This window comes from Dermacentor andersoni, chromosome 9 (assembly GCF_023375885.2).
Source record: "Dermacentor andersoni chromosome 9, qqDerAnde1_hic_scaffold, whole genome shotgun sequence".
In the NCBI taxonomy this organism is placed as follows: Eukaryota; Metazoa; Arthropoda; class Arachnida; order Ixodida; family Ixodidae; genus Dermacentor; species Dermacentor andersoni.
The window spans coordinates 137393707-137410154 of record NC_092822.1 but is presented as its reverse complement, the minus strand read 5'-3'; the positions used below and the strand labels follow the sequence as shown (position 1 = coordinate 137410154).

Sequence of the window (16448 nt, the reverse complement as noted above, 5' to 3'; positions counted from 1 at the left end):
GCTACGCTTCCCTTCCCTTGGAATCCAGTCCGTAACCCTTAATGACCATCGATTATCTTCCCTCCTCATTACATGTCCTGCCCATGCCCATTTCTTTTTCTTGATTTCAACTGAGATGCCATTAACTCGTGTTTGTTGCCTCACCCAATCTGCTCTTTTCTTATCCTTTAGCGTTACACCCATCATTCTTCTTTCCATAGCTCGTTGCGTCGTCCTCAATTTGAATAGAACCCTTTTCGTAAGCCTCCAGGTTTCTGCCCCGTAGGTGAGTACTGGTAAGACACAGCTATTATACACTTTTCTCTTGACGGATAATGGCAACCTGCTGTTCATGATCTGAGAATGCCTGCCAAACGCACCCCAGCCCATTCTTCTGATTATTTCTGTGTCATGATCCGGATCCGCCGTCACTACCTGCCCTAAGTAGATGTATTCCCTTACCACTTCCAGTGCCTCGCTACCTATTGTAAATTGCTGTTCTCTTCTGAGACTGTTAAACATTACTTTAATTTTCTGCAGATTAATTTTTAGACCGACTCTGCTTTGCCTCTCCAGGTCAGTGAGCATGCATTGCAATTGGTCCCCTGAGTTACTAAGCAAGGCAATATCATCAGCGAATTGTAAGTTACTAAGGTATTCTCCATTAACTTTTATCCCCAATTCTTCCCAGTCCAGGTCTCTGAATACCTCCTGTAAACACGCGGTGAATAGCATTGGAGAGATCGTATCTCCCTGCCTGACGCCTTTCTTTATTGGGATTTCGTTGCTTTCTTTACGAAGGACTACGGTGGCTGTGGAGCCACTATAGATATCTTTCAGTATTTTTACGTATCGCTCGTCTACACCCTGATTCCGTAATGCCTCCATGACTGCTGAGGTTTCGACAGACTCAAACGCTTTCTGGTAATCAGAGAAAGCTATATATAAGGGTTGGTTATATTCTGCACATTTCCCTATCACCTGATTGATAGTGTGAATATGGTCTATTGTTGTGTAGCCTTACGGAATCCCGCCTGCTCCTTTGCTTGACAGAAGTCTAAGGTGTTCCCTGATTCTATTTGCGATGACCTTAGTAAATAGTTTGTAGGCAACTGACAGTAAGCTGATCGGTCTATAATTTTTCATGTCTTTGCCATCCCCTTTCTTATGGATTAGGATTATGTTAGCGTTCTTCCAAGATTCCGGTGCGCTCAAGGTCATGAGGCATTGCGTATACAGGGTGGCCAGTTTGTCTAGAGCAATCTGCCCACCATCCTTCAATAAATCTGCTGTTACCTGATCCTCCCCAGCTGCCTTCCCCCTTTGCATATCTCCCAAGGCTTTCTTTACTTCTTCCGGCGTTACCTGTGGGATTTCGAATTCCTCTAGACTATTTTCTCTTCCATTATCGTCGTGGGTGCCACTGGTACTGTTTAAATCTCTATAGAACTCCTCAGCCACTTGAACTATCTTATCTATATCAGTAATGATATTGCCGGCTTTGTCTCTTAACGCATACATCTGATTCTTGCCAATTCCTAGTTTCTTCTTCACTGCTTTTAGGCTTCCTCCGTTCCTGAGAGCATGTTCAATTCTATCCATGTTATACTTCCTTGTGTCAGCTGTCTTACGCTTGTTGATTAACTTCGAAAGTTCTGCCAGTTCTATTCTAGCTGTAGGGTTAGAGGCTTTCATACATTGGCGTTTCTTGATCAGATCTTTCGTCTCCTGCGATATTTTACTGGTATCCTGCCTAACGGAGCTACCACGGACTTCCATTGCACACTCCTTAATGATGCCCACAAGATTGTCATTCATTGCTTCAACCCTAAGGTCCTCTTCCTGAGTTAAAGCGGAATACCTGTTCTGTAGCTTGATCTGGAATTCCTCTATTTTCCCTCTTACCGCTAACTCATTGATCTGCTTCTTATGTACCAGTTTTCTCCGTTCCCTCCGCAGGTCTAGGCTAATTCGAGGTCTTACCATCCTATGGTCACTGCAGCGCACCTTGCCGAGCACGTCCACATCTTGTATGATGCCAGGGTTAGCGCAGAGTATGAGGTCTATTTCATTTCTAGTCCCGCCGTTCGGGCTCCTTCATGTCCACTTTCGGTTATCCCGCTTGCGGAAGAAGGTATTCATTATCCGCATATTATGTTCTGCAAACTCTACTAATAACTGTCCCCAGCTATTCCTAGAGCCTATGCCATATTCCCCCACTGACTTGTCTCCAGCCTGTTTCTTGCCTACCCTGGTATTGAAGTCGCCCATCAGTTAGTGTATTTTGTTTTGACTTTACCCATTGCCTATTCCACGTCTTCATAGAAGCTTTCGACTTGCTGGTCATCATGACTGGATGTAGAGGCGTAGACCTCCACGACCTTCAATTTGTACCTCTTATTAAGTATTACAACCAGACCTGCCACCCTCTCACTAATGCTATAGAATTCCTCTGTATGTTACCAGCTATATTCTTATTAATCAGAAATCCGACTCCGAGTTCTCGTCTCTCCGCTTAGCCCTGGTGGCACAAGACCTGCCCGCTTTTTAGCACTGTATATGCTTCTTTTGGCCTCCTAACTTCTCTGAGCCCTTCTATATCCCATTTACTGCCCTCTAATTCCTCAAATAGCACTGTTAGACTCGCCTCACTAGATAACGTTCTAGCGTTAAACATGGCCAGGTTCATATTCCAATGGCGACCTGTCATTCAGGTCTGACCGCCGCCGGGGTCAGTTGCTTCGCAGCTGCTGGGGACTGAGGGCCGGCGTTTGATTGTTGGGTTCATGTAGGAGGTTGTGGCCATGTGCTGCAGCAGGGTGGCCAATCCTGCTCTGGTGAGGGAGTGCGTTACCGGTTCTGGTCACCGGGGTCAGGCCACACTCCATGCCTGTTTATGCAATTTTATCAACATGCGGATATTTTTTTTTCTAGTCCGGTGAAAAATTGCCGGCACCGGGATTCGAACCACGGACCTCTTGCACGCGAGGCGGGTGTTCTACCTCTATGCCACCGCTGCACCTATCATAACATTTTATTACCGATATTAGTATTTTAGTAGTAAATATGCAGCAGCATATTTTACTGCTTTTATGATTGGGGCAGCAAAAATTCATTCTACGATCAAGCCGTAGCTGGGGGAAGGATGAGTGCAAGAAGGCACAGAAGAAGCAAAATAAAGCGTGGGGCATACTTTGCCGATCCTCAACTGCAGAAAATTTGATTGAATTTAAAAACATTAAATCACAGGAAAGGCAGCTAGGAGGTCAAGCTAGAAGAGGTTCCTCTCCGGCATTAATACAGACTCACAGGAGGCAAAAGTATGGAACAGGCTAAGGAGCCATAAGAGGCAAAAATACATCCATTGCCCCTGGTGGATGAAGAAGAAAACAAGGTGGAGGACCAGGCCGACGCTCTTGGTGAACACTTCGAGCATCTGTCTAGCTCCACCCACTATTCGGAGAACTTCATGAAACAAAGAAGTGAGCCGCTGAAGCAGAAATGTAGCCCAGATAATCCTTATGAGCATCGTTTTAGCATTGCCGAACTTAAAGCTTCCCTGGCCGCATGTTGTAGCTCTGCACCGGGTCCCTTGACAGGGTCGTGTACAATATGATAAAGCATCCCCACTCTGACACGCAAATCACACAGCTTGCATTTTTCAATACTATCTGTGCTGCTGAGTATCTTCCATACTCGTAGAAGAAACCTATTGTTATTCCAGTTTTAAAGCAGGGTAATGACTCTTCCTTGGCAGCAAGTTACCACCCGATAAACTCTCACAAGTTGTAAGCTCTTTGAAAAATGAATAATCGTCCCCTTATACATTTCCTTAAACTGAACAAAATGCTTGATCTGTATCATTGTGGCTTCAGAGAAGGGTGGCTCACAACTGATTGTGTGCACATCGGAGGAAGTATGTGTTGTGTACAGATGCTGGTTGCTGAGTTCAGCGGATGACGTATCTTCATCAGTCAGCCCTGGTGTTGAAGAGCGCCCTTTTCCGGCCCCAAGAGTGTATATATTCCAGTTGTTATCAAGTTCCCCTGTTCCGTGTTTTGTTTCGTGACGGCAATAAAAGGTTATTGCCGATATGCCTTGTAGTGATGGTGCCTCGCGATATGACTCACATAGCAACATAACACTGGCGGCGAGGGTAGGATTAAATGAGACCGCCGCAATGGGAAGCTAGCTCCATCCAGTACGTACTCGTTCACAATGACGGCCACCACAATGGAGGGGCTCCAGCCTTTCGACATCACTCACCTTGAAGAGTGGGAGGACTATGCAGAACGTTTCCAGTTCTTCCTCGAGGCACAGGATGTTACGGATGCCAGTAAGAAGAGATCGACATTCCTCAGCTGCTGTGGTCCCGCCACTTTTCAATTAGCCTGGGTGCTCGTGGCACAGGCCCAGCTGAAGGATACACCGTTCAAAACAATCCTCGCCATTCTGTGCTACCACCTAGCGCCGAAACCACTGGAGCTTGCCACACGATATGAATTCCATCGCCGCAGCCAGGCACCAAGTGAGTCTGCTGCCGCCTACCTCGCTGCTCTTTGAACGACGTCACAACACTGCAACTTCAACGACCTCGACAGGATCGATTCATGTTCGGACTGCAGAACGACACGGTGAAGCGGTGACTACTGGCGAAAAAAGAGCTGTCTTTTACCAGTGCTGTCGAGGAAGCAGTCGCCACTGAGGCCATTGCCTAGGAAGCCAGCTTACCCTCGTTTCAAACCACAAATATGCCGCCTTTCGAGCCCGTGCATCAAGGGACGACGACTGGCGATGATGGTGAGCAAGACACTGCCGAAGATGTTCTTCGGTTACGTGCAAGCCCCACTCAGCGACGGGACACCGAGAGATTGGTGGGCGGCCCCTGCGCCAGCTGTGGAGGCCCGCACGAACGGCACCTGTGTCGGTTCCATGGTGCCCAGTGCAGGGTATGTGGAAAAACCGGGCACATTGCTAAGGTCTGCCACTCCTGGAGGTAGCTTAGCCCACGTCGAAATTCCAAATACCAAGCCCGGACTCAACAATTCAAGACCACTCCTCGCACAAACATTTCATACTGTGACGACTTGACAGTTACTGCTATCAACGAAGTGTCTAAACCCGCCAAGAGGAAGATACATGTAAGTGTAAAAATCGAAGGCACACAATGTCAGATGGCAGTGGATTCGGAATAAATCTTTTCCATTATCTCCGGTGCCACAGCCAGACGCATTTTTCCAAAGGGGCGTGCCCAAAACCTACAGCCACTTGACGTTATCATGAGGGACTATCAAGCCAACCGTATCGCTGTACGTGGAGTTGGTTCCGTCTGAGTGCAGTTCAAAGATGACCAGGCCCATTGTGCCTGGTCATTGTTAAGGGCGAGCGCCCAAGTCTTCTTGGGCTGGATTGGTTTCCGGCATTTGGTATCAATATCACGCGAGTGCAACGCATCGATCAGCAACCATCCTCACTTGATAACATATTCCGGGACTTTGCCTCTGTGTTCGACGGGAAGCTGGGCTGCTACAAGGGTTCGCCCGGGCAGTTTGCACTTAACCCTGAGTTTGTGCCTATCCACCTGAAAGCAAGAAGGGTTCCTTTCGCACTGCATCCAAAAATCGGCGCCGAACTGGACAAACTGATACAACAAGGAATCCTTGAGCTGGTTGACTACTTCGTTGGGAAATCCTATTGTTACGCCATTGAAGGCAAATGGGGACGTCTGCATCTGTGCAGACTACAAGTGCACCATCAACAAAGCCTTGCAGCAGCACTCGTATCCAGTACCAGCTGTCAACCACCTGCTGACATCCCTCTGTGATGACCCTAATATGGGAGCAAAGGTTCGTGCACTCAAATGTTTTAACGGTTCTCTTAGGCGGAGCCTCCGAGAACCCAATTGAGGAAAAAGCCGTTGGTTTGAACACACACACAAACTTTTAATGGAACAAACAAAAAGCTTAAAATAAATAGAAGAAAATAGAAAACATAAAAGAAACACTCAAATAGACATAATCGCAGAAAGAAACACACTTGGCTAGTATGGAGCTACCTAGTGCGCGAGTCCGGGCTTGCCACGCCCACTCCGGTGGTTGACCTCCTCCTGCCGTCGCTTCCTGGGACTCTCCTGGCGTCTCCCTTGCGTGTCCTCCCGTTCTGCCAGCGCACCGTGCTTTTTCTTCTGATCTGGCTGATTTGGCATTTTCCGATTGGCTGCCTAACTCCCCGTGGTCTTTCCTAATTGGTTGCTTTTCTTATTTTTGTTGTTTTTCATGCGCCGCACGTTCTCGTGCCGTACGCTCTTCGGCGTCGTTGTTTTCCTTCTTCCAGCATGGAATCCGCCTCGGCGCGCGTGCACTCATTGTCATCTGCTCTTGACCGTCCCGATCACCACACCATGTCGCGCACCACACATCACACCCTCTCTAGTGGAACTGTCCTTGCGAAGCTAGACTTAGCACAGACCTACCAACAGCTCCCAGTGACTGATGAATCTGCAGAGGCGCAGACCATTGTGACGCATCGGGGTGCTTTCTGCATTCGACGATTACAATTCGGTGTCAGCATCGCACCTGGCATTTGCAGAGCTTAATGGAGAGCCTACTGCGCAAACTACCAGGCGTCATTCCATATTTTGATGATGTCCTCATTTAAGGTGCATCGCACCATGAATTGCTTATTGCCTTCAAGAGGTCCTTCAGCGGTTCCAAGATGCAGGGCTTAAGGTCAAGAAGGAGAGATGCCAGCTAGGAGTGACTCAAGTGGAATTTTTGGGTTTCCGAGTCGATGCTAAGGGAATGCACCCCACACTAGCCAAGACGCAAGCCATCCTTAATGCACCGCGGCCGTTGAAGCCGAGCTAAAAGCCTTCCTGGGTCTTCTCAATTTCTGTCATGCATTCCTTCCACACAAGGCCACTGTCGCTGAACCCCTTCACCGTTTGTTGGACAAGAAGGTCCCCTGGCTGTGGGGGAACCAACAACAAACTGCGTTCGACAATGTGAAGAAGCTACTGGCATCCAACCAGTTGCTGACGAGAAGAAGCTGGTAATCCTTGCCTGCGATGCGTTCCCGTACGGAATAGGAGCGCTGTTGAGTCACAGAATGCCGGATGACATAGAAGCACCAATCGCTTTTTATTCAAGAACCTTGTCCTCTACGGAGCGGAATTATGCCCAGATTGACAAGGAGGCAGTCGCTGTGATTGCCAGAGTAAAGAAGTTCCACAACTACGTATTTGGCCGCCCATTACAGATCCATACAGACCACAAGCCGCTCCTGGGGCTCTTCACATCAGACCGGCAAACGCCACAGATGCTTTCACTGCAAATGTTGCGTTGGTCCATTTTTCTGAATGGATAGCAGCTTACTCTCCACCACCGACCAGGAAAACAGGCCACGCAGATGGTCTCGGCAGACTGCCTCAAATGGACCAGTGCCAGGATGAATGACCCTTTGCCAGCAGAGGTCGTCATGCTTCTGTACGTACTTCCAGAATTTCCTGTCCATGCAGACGATGTGGCTAAGTACTCCACCAAGGAAGCTATCCTCCCATGTCCTCAACTGGGTGTGGAAGGGGTGGCCAAGGTGTGCTCTGAGTTTCGAATTCACACCATTCGTGTCCAGGCAACATGAGCTGTCCGCCCACAAGGGATGCTTACTGTGGGGTGACCGTGTGGTGATTCCACAGAAGTTCCGTTTCCGGGTCCTCGAAGCTCTACATGTCGGACACCCCGACATCGTCAGAATGAAAGCACTTGTCCGCAGTTATGTATGGTGGCCTGGCATAGACACAGCCATTGAGGAATGGGTGCGGCGGTGCTTTCCTTGCCAGGAAACACTGCCCGAGATGCCTCGGGCACCTGTGCACCCATGGGAGACGACCCAGACTCCATGGTCACGCCTGCACTTTGATTTCGCTGGTCCATTCCAAGGACAGACCTTCTTGATTGTAGTGGATTCTTATTCCAAATGGCTGGACGTCGTACCAATGTCGTCGATGACATCGAGTGCTGTAATCACTACCTTGTGAAGATTGTTCGCAACTCATGGCCTGCCAGATACCCTCGTCTCAGACAATGGCCTGCTATTCACATCCACAGAATTTCAAGGGTTCCTGGATGCCAACCTCATCCCCCAAGTGACATCTGCACCGTTCCATCCATCCACGAACGGGCAGGCTGAGAGGATGGTGCGGACCACCAAAGAGGCATTATCTTGGATAATCCAAGGAAGCTGGGCACAGCGCCTGGCAGACTTCACTCTAAAACAGCATGTAACTTCACACACAGTCACGGGATGCTCCCTGTGCGAGTTGTCGATGGGCCGCCGACTGTCTACCATGCTGGACCGGCTGCACCCTGGGCCCCTCACAAGTCCTCTCAGTTGGCAGAAGCTCTGCCTACACACCACACACCACACACATTCCAGCCCGACGACCCTGTATTTGTACGTAACTACAGCCAGGGCCCACCATGGGTATCTGCTGTGATTTCCAGAGCAACTGGCTCGATCTCTTATGTGGTTGCTCTTCTGGATGGCTGTGTGTGTCTCCGGCCCGATGGCCGGAGTTCAGCGGATGACGTATCTTTGTCAGTCAATCCTGGTGTTGAAGAGCGCCCTCTTCTGACCCCAAGAGTGTATATATTCCAGTTGTTATCAAGTTCCTCTGTTCTGTATTTGTTTCGTGATGGCAATAAAAGGTTATTGCCAATAGGCCTTGTAGCGATGGGGCCTTGCGATATGACCCACGTAGCAACATAACAGTATCTGTGACACATTTGTTGATGAATAGTTTTTTTATCGGTATTGCTCGATTTGGAGAAGGTGTATGACGCAACGTGGTGTTACAGAATCTTGAGAGACTTGTGGGAATGGGCATCCATGGAAATATGCTAAATGTAATAGAGAACTATTTGTTAATAGTACCTTCCATGTCGAAATTGGTAATGTATAGCCGGTGTCTATTTATACAGGAAATTGGTGTAACCCAGGGGGGGGGGGGGCATGCTCAGCTGCACACTGTTTTTCTTTAAGATGAACATGCTCCATTCTTCATTACCACCAGTTATTTTTTGTTCCATCTACGTAGACATACAAATAGTTTTCAATGCCTATAACCTTGGAGTGTTTGAGAGGCAAGTACAGCAGGGCTTGAACAAGGTGTTAAATGGGCAGACAAAAATGGGTTTAAAGCTACCCCCACAAAAGCTATTGTATTCTTTTTACAAAAAAGAGAGCCCTAGTTCCAGATCCTAGTGTACAACTGTATGGACAACAAATACCTGTGAACAAAAAGTGCAAACCATTTGGCAAAATAATTGGCACTAAACTTACTTTCATTCCACACATAAAATATCTCAAGGTGAAATGCTTGAAACCTATGAACTTACTGTAAATGTTATGTTGCACAACATGGGGCAGTGACAGGAAGTGTTTCATGAACCTTTACGAGAGCCTCATTCAGTCACGATTGGATTATGGTGCCGTGGTATATCACTCTGCCGCCCCGAGTATGCTAAATATGCTTGACAAAAGAGGCCCCATTGAAAGTTTGTACGTTGAATCAAATGAGTGGTCACTCCATCTGCAGAGTATATACATCAGCTTCATATATTTTCTCAAAGTGCACTCTAATAATGAACATTCATGTTCTACAACCATTAATTATTAACGCGACAGCGTTAAGGCGCTCGTGTCGCAGAAAAGCCGGTGTTGGTGTTGGCGGCGTTGGCCGTGAGCGAAAAATCCCGGAAGGCAATTCATAAATGAAAAACAACTTGCAAGATGGGCTGGGTGAGAATCCAACCAGGGTCTCCGGAGTGCGAGACGGAAACGCTACCACTCAGCCACGAGTTTGATAGTTCAAAGCAAGACAAAAGCGCCTCTAGTGAATGCGGTGTTGCCTTAGAAACGTGCTGTAGAAAGTTATACTGCGGTGTATATCGGTAATTATGAGAATGTAAATTACAGAAGTCGCAGTTACACGAGTAGCGAAGTAAGTTTCCACTATATTTCTTCTGCGCTCTGCGCACATGCAGAGCCATCTTGCGGCAAACACAGAAGACCCCCTCCTCGCAATGTACGGCGCTGCCCTGACACGTTGTGTGCCACTCGCCCCATGACCGCGTCCGCCTTCATGACGCGTTGCGGCCCTGCTGTCCGTGACGATCATGACGTTTGGCTCGCGTAGGTCGTTTTGAGTAGGCGGTGCGAACGGGGTGCGATAACGCTATCGCGTTCCACTCTTGAAGGTGAAGCTTAAGGGTCCTCCAATTTTTCGACATACGCTACACTTTTCATAATCAACATTCTGTGAGACAGCCTTTCTCACTGCGTGAGGGGGAGCTTCGCGAAGAAATGGATGTTCCACTCCTCAAAGATTTCTTAATGCCTCCACCTAAGCTGTTACTGCCTGGGGAGTGGCAGGTGATAGAATGTGGTCCGTCTCAAAGTTGTAAAGCATGCTCTAGAGCTAGAAATTCGGATGCATTTCTTTGAGCTGGAGTTGAAGTATTCTTGCTTTGAATTCTACACCAACACATCAGAGTCGCATGGCAGCGTAGCTTACGTGGCTGTTGGTCCCTCTTTCTCTATATCTGGCATATTGAACCCCCAAACAAGTATCTGTACTGCAGAAGCCTATGCAGTCCTGTCTGTGGTGAAATGCACAAATAAAACTAGAGAAGGCAATAATATTCACAGACTGGTTAAACGTTGTAAAAGCGGTAATAACTTTACAAAAACATAAAAATACAGTTTTTATTGAGCTTTGTTCACTCTTGTCTGCATTGTACGTACATGAGATTCTTACCCTTGTGCAACATTTATTCATCTCGTAGTATGTAATAGGATGTTGGGTTCCTGGGCACAGAGGAATTGAGGTACTAGTGTGCTTGCCGATGAAATCGCCACAGCAGTAGCATTGCATGGTATTAATCTTCCCACTGCTACTCTCGTTGCAGATATAAAGCCTTTTCTACAAACAAAACTGCAAAGCCACTAACAACGCTTGTGGGACGTTGAAATGAACAATAAGCTTCACGGGATTAAGCCGCAGTTAGGTTCCTAGCTCTCCACAATGAAAACATGACAAACTGATGTCCTATTCTGTCGTCTCAGAATAGGAGACACATATGGCATCCACAGTTTTTGGCTGTTTGGTAATGAACCTCCAACTTGCGGTAGATGTGCTGAGAGGCTGATCGTCCTCCACGTCATCCTGGAGTGTCAGGAAGCAGAAGCTGAGTGAAAGACTTTCCTGTAGCATACCGGCAGCACATCCCTTTTCATCTATTAATGTTTCTTGAATAGCAACCAATAGCACGTAGAGGACGCGACAGCGAAAATCAGACACACACGAACAGTATGAGCGCTTGTATTGTTCTTGTGTGTCAGGTTTTTACTGTCTCGTCCTCTGCGCACTACTTGTTGCCATTCAAATCATGCACCAACAAGCCCAAAATGTTCTGCTGAGTGCTTTTTGGTCGAGAACTTTTTTTTGACACCAGAGCAGGCCAAATGCCTAGGTTTCTTAAACAATGTTGTCTTACATGTTATTATACATAATTATTACACACAGTCAGCACTAAAAAACGCGGACGAAGAATAAACACGAGCGCTGACTCACGACTAAAAGTTTATGGCATTTAAACACCCATATATATAGGAAAACTCAACACGCGTACACCCGCACACCAACATTCCCCAAACCAAAAGCAAAGCAAGAAGTCCGATAATTTTAACGATTATATGCTCCTAAAAAACATTTTTCTTTGTTGTGTAGTGTGAATGACGCCCTGCTTACACACGTGTTGCCACATTTATTGATTGGGTAGGCCTCTGAAATGAGGTGGCCCTTTTCATTTTTGTTTGTCGAGACTACGTGTGTGCATTCAAAAATGGGCTTGCAACTGCAAGCTGCGCAATGGGTGGCCAAATTTGATAGACCAGCATTCTTTAATCTGGAGGAACGTTCATGCATCACATTTGGCCACTCATTGTGCAGGTTGCAGTTGCAAGCCCATTTTTGAATGCACACACGTAATCTGGAAGAACAAAAATGAAAAGGGCCGCCTCATTTCAGAGGCCTACATAATCAATAAATGTGGTGACGGGTGCGTAAGTCAGGCGTCACTCACACCACAGAACAATGACAAATGTTGTTTAGAAGCATCTAATCATTAAAATTATCGGACTTCTTGCTTTAGTGCTGCCTTTGTTGCTTCGCTTTTGGTTTGGGGAATGTTGATGCACGGGTGTATGCATGTGTGAATTTTCCTATATATATGGGTGTTCAAACTGAAAGACTGAAAGTCTGAAAGCCTATATAAAAGAAAGCCAATGGCACAGAGTTTAAACATTCATAATATTGCACCAAAAGCAGTTGCTATCATCTGTTCGAGCTTCTGCAGTGGACAAGTGTGTGTGCATATGAATTGATAGCTCATGTGAAGTTGTTTACGAGAGTTCCTTGCTATTCTAAAATTATAGATGCATACCACATCAGTTTTGTCGCCTTAAATGTAAATTAGGTGCACTGTACAGAATTGTGATGTCTTTCCCATTTATGAGTTACATTTGTAATTTGATAGCTCCATTTTTTAAATTTAGCAATTTTTTAACAGTTTTAATAAATTAATCGGTAGTTTAAATGCAAAGTTCAGCAGCATGCCACGCTCCTGTAACGCATGAAGGCGGAAGCCTGCTGTACACTTGGTAATGCGCAGTCTCGCATCGTTGTGTTGCTGCTTTTGCAGTTCGGCATCTTCGGCTCATTTTCTACGCTTAGCTGCGCCTTCGGGCGCCCGTGTAGCGGGGTCAGACTTGCACCAACGATGTTTCTCTTCGACCTTATGTTGCATCCTCTCAGCAGGGTATTGAAACGTATGCTGTTCTGTGTGTTATATAGGTGATTTCAATGAATGCACTTGCACTGTTCGCTTCACTTTGTTGAGCGCTTGTAGCCTTTGCATTACTAGAGGGATGAGCCATTGCATTTTTTGTTTGCCTGTTGGGTATGAGCCATTGCTGATAGCAGTTTTTGTACCATTGGACCAGACAATGCATTTTTCTCAAGGCCATTGGGGTATGAGCCACTTGAGGCTTTCGCCTTAAAAAAATTTGCTTCCTACTGTCACTAGATGTAACTTTTTCTTTTAAATATAACAAGCCTCATAAATATTGGCACAGTGGCTGCTGAGAAAAGCAATTTCTCTGTTCCCATGTATTTAGATAGGTGCCTCCAAGCTAAAGCTTCCTCTTAAAACTCTTCGGTGGCCCTTGTGGCAAAAATTAAGAAAGCGCTGCCGCATAAACCATTAAAGCTTTCTGGACTTTTTTTTTTTAATGGAAGAAATGAGTAGTCGCTGTCAAGGCCAGCAATGCTATCGTGAAAATGTGTGCAGCCACTTTTCATGTTGTGCAGTTATGGTGGCCATTCCAGTATGAAGAGAATTAAGCTAGGTATGGCGCTTCAATTGTTAAGTACTCATAGGTCTGTTACTCATTTATGCCTAATACAGAAATACATTCGTAGCATAATGCTGTTCCCATTGCCACATGAAAAAACATTTTAGGCACAGGCAGGCATCTTAATAATCAGCTTTGCATCAGACTTATATCTGGCAAATGTTTTCACTTGTTTAGCGTAGCCATCAACAATTACACTTTGGAATGATCTTCCAGATAACATTGTTTCAATACCAACCATGGTCTTTTCTGTGAACATTTGTAGGCACATTTCTGCCCTTAAACACCTATGCCTGTGCCCTTGTTTTGCTGCTAATAATTATTTTTCTTTGCCTTGTGGTCATATGTGTTTAATTTTATTACCAGTAGCTTAATGCTTTGACCATGTCTAAAGCTGCACAGCCGTGTACATTTGCACCAGTCAGGTCTGGGTGGGTTCACAGTGCCACATGACCGACAGTGGCAGTCCGTGTGTTTTCTGGCGAGCGGGTCTGGCGTGGTGGTTCAGTGCCAACAGAATGTCTACTCCACCCTGGTATGAATAATGTAATGCCTTTGCTTAGGCTTTGCTAAAACAGCTGTGTTTTTCCTTGCAGACCACCATGGTGGTGCGACCACCCTTGAGGCCTGGGCAGGCCCGCTGGAGCGTGGCGGCAGCAGCAGCGGGCTGCTGGCTGCGGTGGCGGCGGCCGAGGAGCTGGGCAGCATGAGCCTGGCCCTGACGCAGCAGCTCCGGTGCCTGGGGGGGCCCGACTTCCTGCTCGACACGGTGGCGAGGTGAGCTCTTGCATCAATGTCATGAAACATGTCAACATCTGTTTATGTGTTTTGTTTCAGCGTGGTGGACGGTGTTCCAGCGGCCATGGGTGCAGAGGAGGAGGCCTCGTCAGTGGAACCAGTGGCCTCGCCCCCTCCACCTGCTGCCAAAAGCCGCACTTCACACCACAACTGCTTTGGCCTGCCCTATCAGGTGTGTGTAGTGCCGATCTTCACATTGCATTGAAGATGCATGTGGCAAGCAGGACTCCAGTAGTGGCCTGTGTGCACCTAGTAGAGTCGAAGAGTTGCCAGGGAAAAGGATCGATTAATGCCCACATGCTTACAAATTCATGTGGGTTGGTTACCTCACAAATCTTTTAGGTTCCTTGCAGCACAAGAATTTTGTTTTCAGTCTTCGTAATAAAGGCATTGATTAGCAAATTATAGGTGCAGCACTGGCTTCCATCTTAACACAAGTGCTCACTTAGCCTCTGCATGCGCCTGCAAGACTGCACGACCTTCTACCGCAGTAAAGTTGCTTGTGTGCAGAGCTTGCTGTACGTAAAGTATATTGTATGTCGTGGTGAACCATATTGAGAGTGGCAGGGGTGAACGTGCCATTTGGGTTCCCAGGATGAACTGAAGGTTTTAGTTTCTTTAGAAGCGGTTTCCCTATTTTTTGGGGAGTTGGGGCCGTATAGCAGCTACATCGTAGCCAATAATATGCACTGTTATTACAGACAGTTCTTGTTAGATCCAGTGGGGTCAAACTGAGCATTGGAATGGTAATGGGGAGCCGTGCCTCGTGGCACATCGACTCTGGGTCGTGTTAGAGAGGTCAGGATGGAGACTGGCGCAGAGGAGGCGTGTCAGTACGGTGGTGGAATACTTGAGGTTCAGGCTGATTGCATTCAAAGGTTGCATAGCCATGGTGTTAGTCTTATTTGCATAGAACAAAAAAATGGTAAGCATGGTCTCTGATCCCACATAGTAGCACATTGGGCATCGCAGTCACCAAGCAGATGAGTAAGGTGGTCCAGACGCTTGGACCCTCAAGGGCTCATTCACACTGGAGGTTCGCGATTAAGTGCTTTGCAAATGGCCGCTTAGGTAGGAAAGCAACTATTTTGAATGAGTTGCGCACTGTGCAGTTTTCAGTGGTGCAGTTGTTGCAAACCCTTATGAACAAATTAGCAGCACAGGAACAGGGTGTTTGTGTACGCTGATGTTACTTTTATGTGGCAATGGCAGTGCAGCATCAATCTGAAGACATTTCAGCATCAGTTGCGAGACATTTCGTTATGACAATGAGCAGGTTGTACTAGCTGGTGTGCATACTGGTCACCCAACAGTCACTCCTTGGTTACCAGTTGTGGTCGGCCGAGCAACCTCTGTCAATTGCTAGTGGTGAACAGGCACAGGTGACGTGACTGGAAGGCAGGCAGATGGCATTGAAGTTGTCTGGGTGTACAAAGCTTGTACAAGGCAAGGGGAAGTGTCCGACTTATTGGTGCTGGTCACAGAAGCCGATTCCTCTGTAGTTACGCCACGTACACCTGCAGCAGCAAATTCAAAAGGAGCGCCGACGAGAATGGTCACGTCGAGTGCTCACAATTTTTTATGAATTTGAGCTTGAATCAAAGTTGAGAGCTTTGAACTACTGACGAAGTGGGCACCAGCCATTTCGTATTGTAAACAGAGAACTATAGCGTATTGGGGTACTGGCACATAAAAGCGATGTTGGTGACAATAGTTAGATTTTGCGCTGCAAGGGCATTGAAAGCAATAGACCCAATGCCTATGAGAAAGATGCTGCACTAGATGAGTTTTCAAGGTAGTACTGTCAACACAGTGGCAAAGTGCGAGAACATCTTGCACAATGTGTATGATTCACTGTAATACTTGGTGTACTCGGACAGCTTCCTTTTTGGGATCTCTGAACGGACAATGGGCACTCCAAAGATTATGTGGAGATTCTCCTCGATAGAAGGCATATTACAAAGTCCCACTCGTGGTTGAGAAACCAGGTTGTCTGTGAGGAAGAAGGCAGCGTTAAGTAATTTTGTAGCATCATCCCATTGGTTGTAGTTGTCCAGCCAATCTTCCATGTCATTGCCAAGAAGCCCCTTCAAGGTTGGGGTGGCTGGGACTTGATATTGTGGCTTCTCAAATGCAGGGAAGAAATGAGGTTTCTCATTTCATTTATTGAAGCCTTAAAGGCCCGGAGGCATTACATA

The 16448-nt window shown here is 46.9% G+C and overlaps 1 protein-coding gene across 5 annotated transcripts in view; it reads left to right on the top strand.

Moving 5' to 3' along the window:
- Positions 1-16448, top strand: part of LOC126529757 (inactive histone-lysine N-methyltransferase 2E-like) — a 392924-nt gene that overhangs the window by 47254 nt on the left and 329222 nt on the right. For all 5 annotated transcript variants that reach the window (XR_008612213.2, XM_055070020.2, XM_055070021.1 and 2 more), the window contains exons 2-3: positions 14049-14229; positions 14290-14422. Coding sequence is in view for 4 of the 5 variants with exons in the window: in XM_055070020.2 (XP_054925995.1) it covers positions 14159-14229; positions 14290-14422 (204 nt within the window). In the remaining variant the exon portion in view is untranslated. The remainder of the gene's footprint in view (positions 1-14048; positions 14230-14289; positions 14423-16448) is intronic.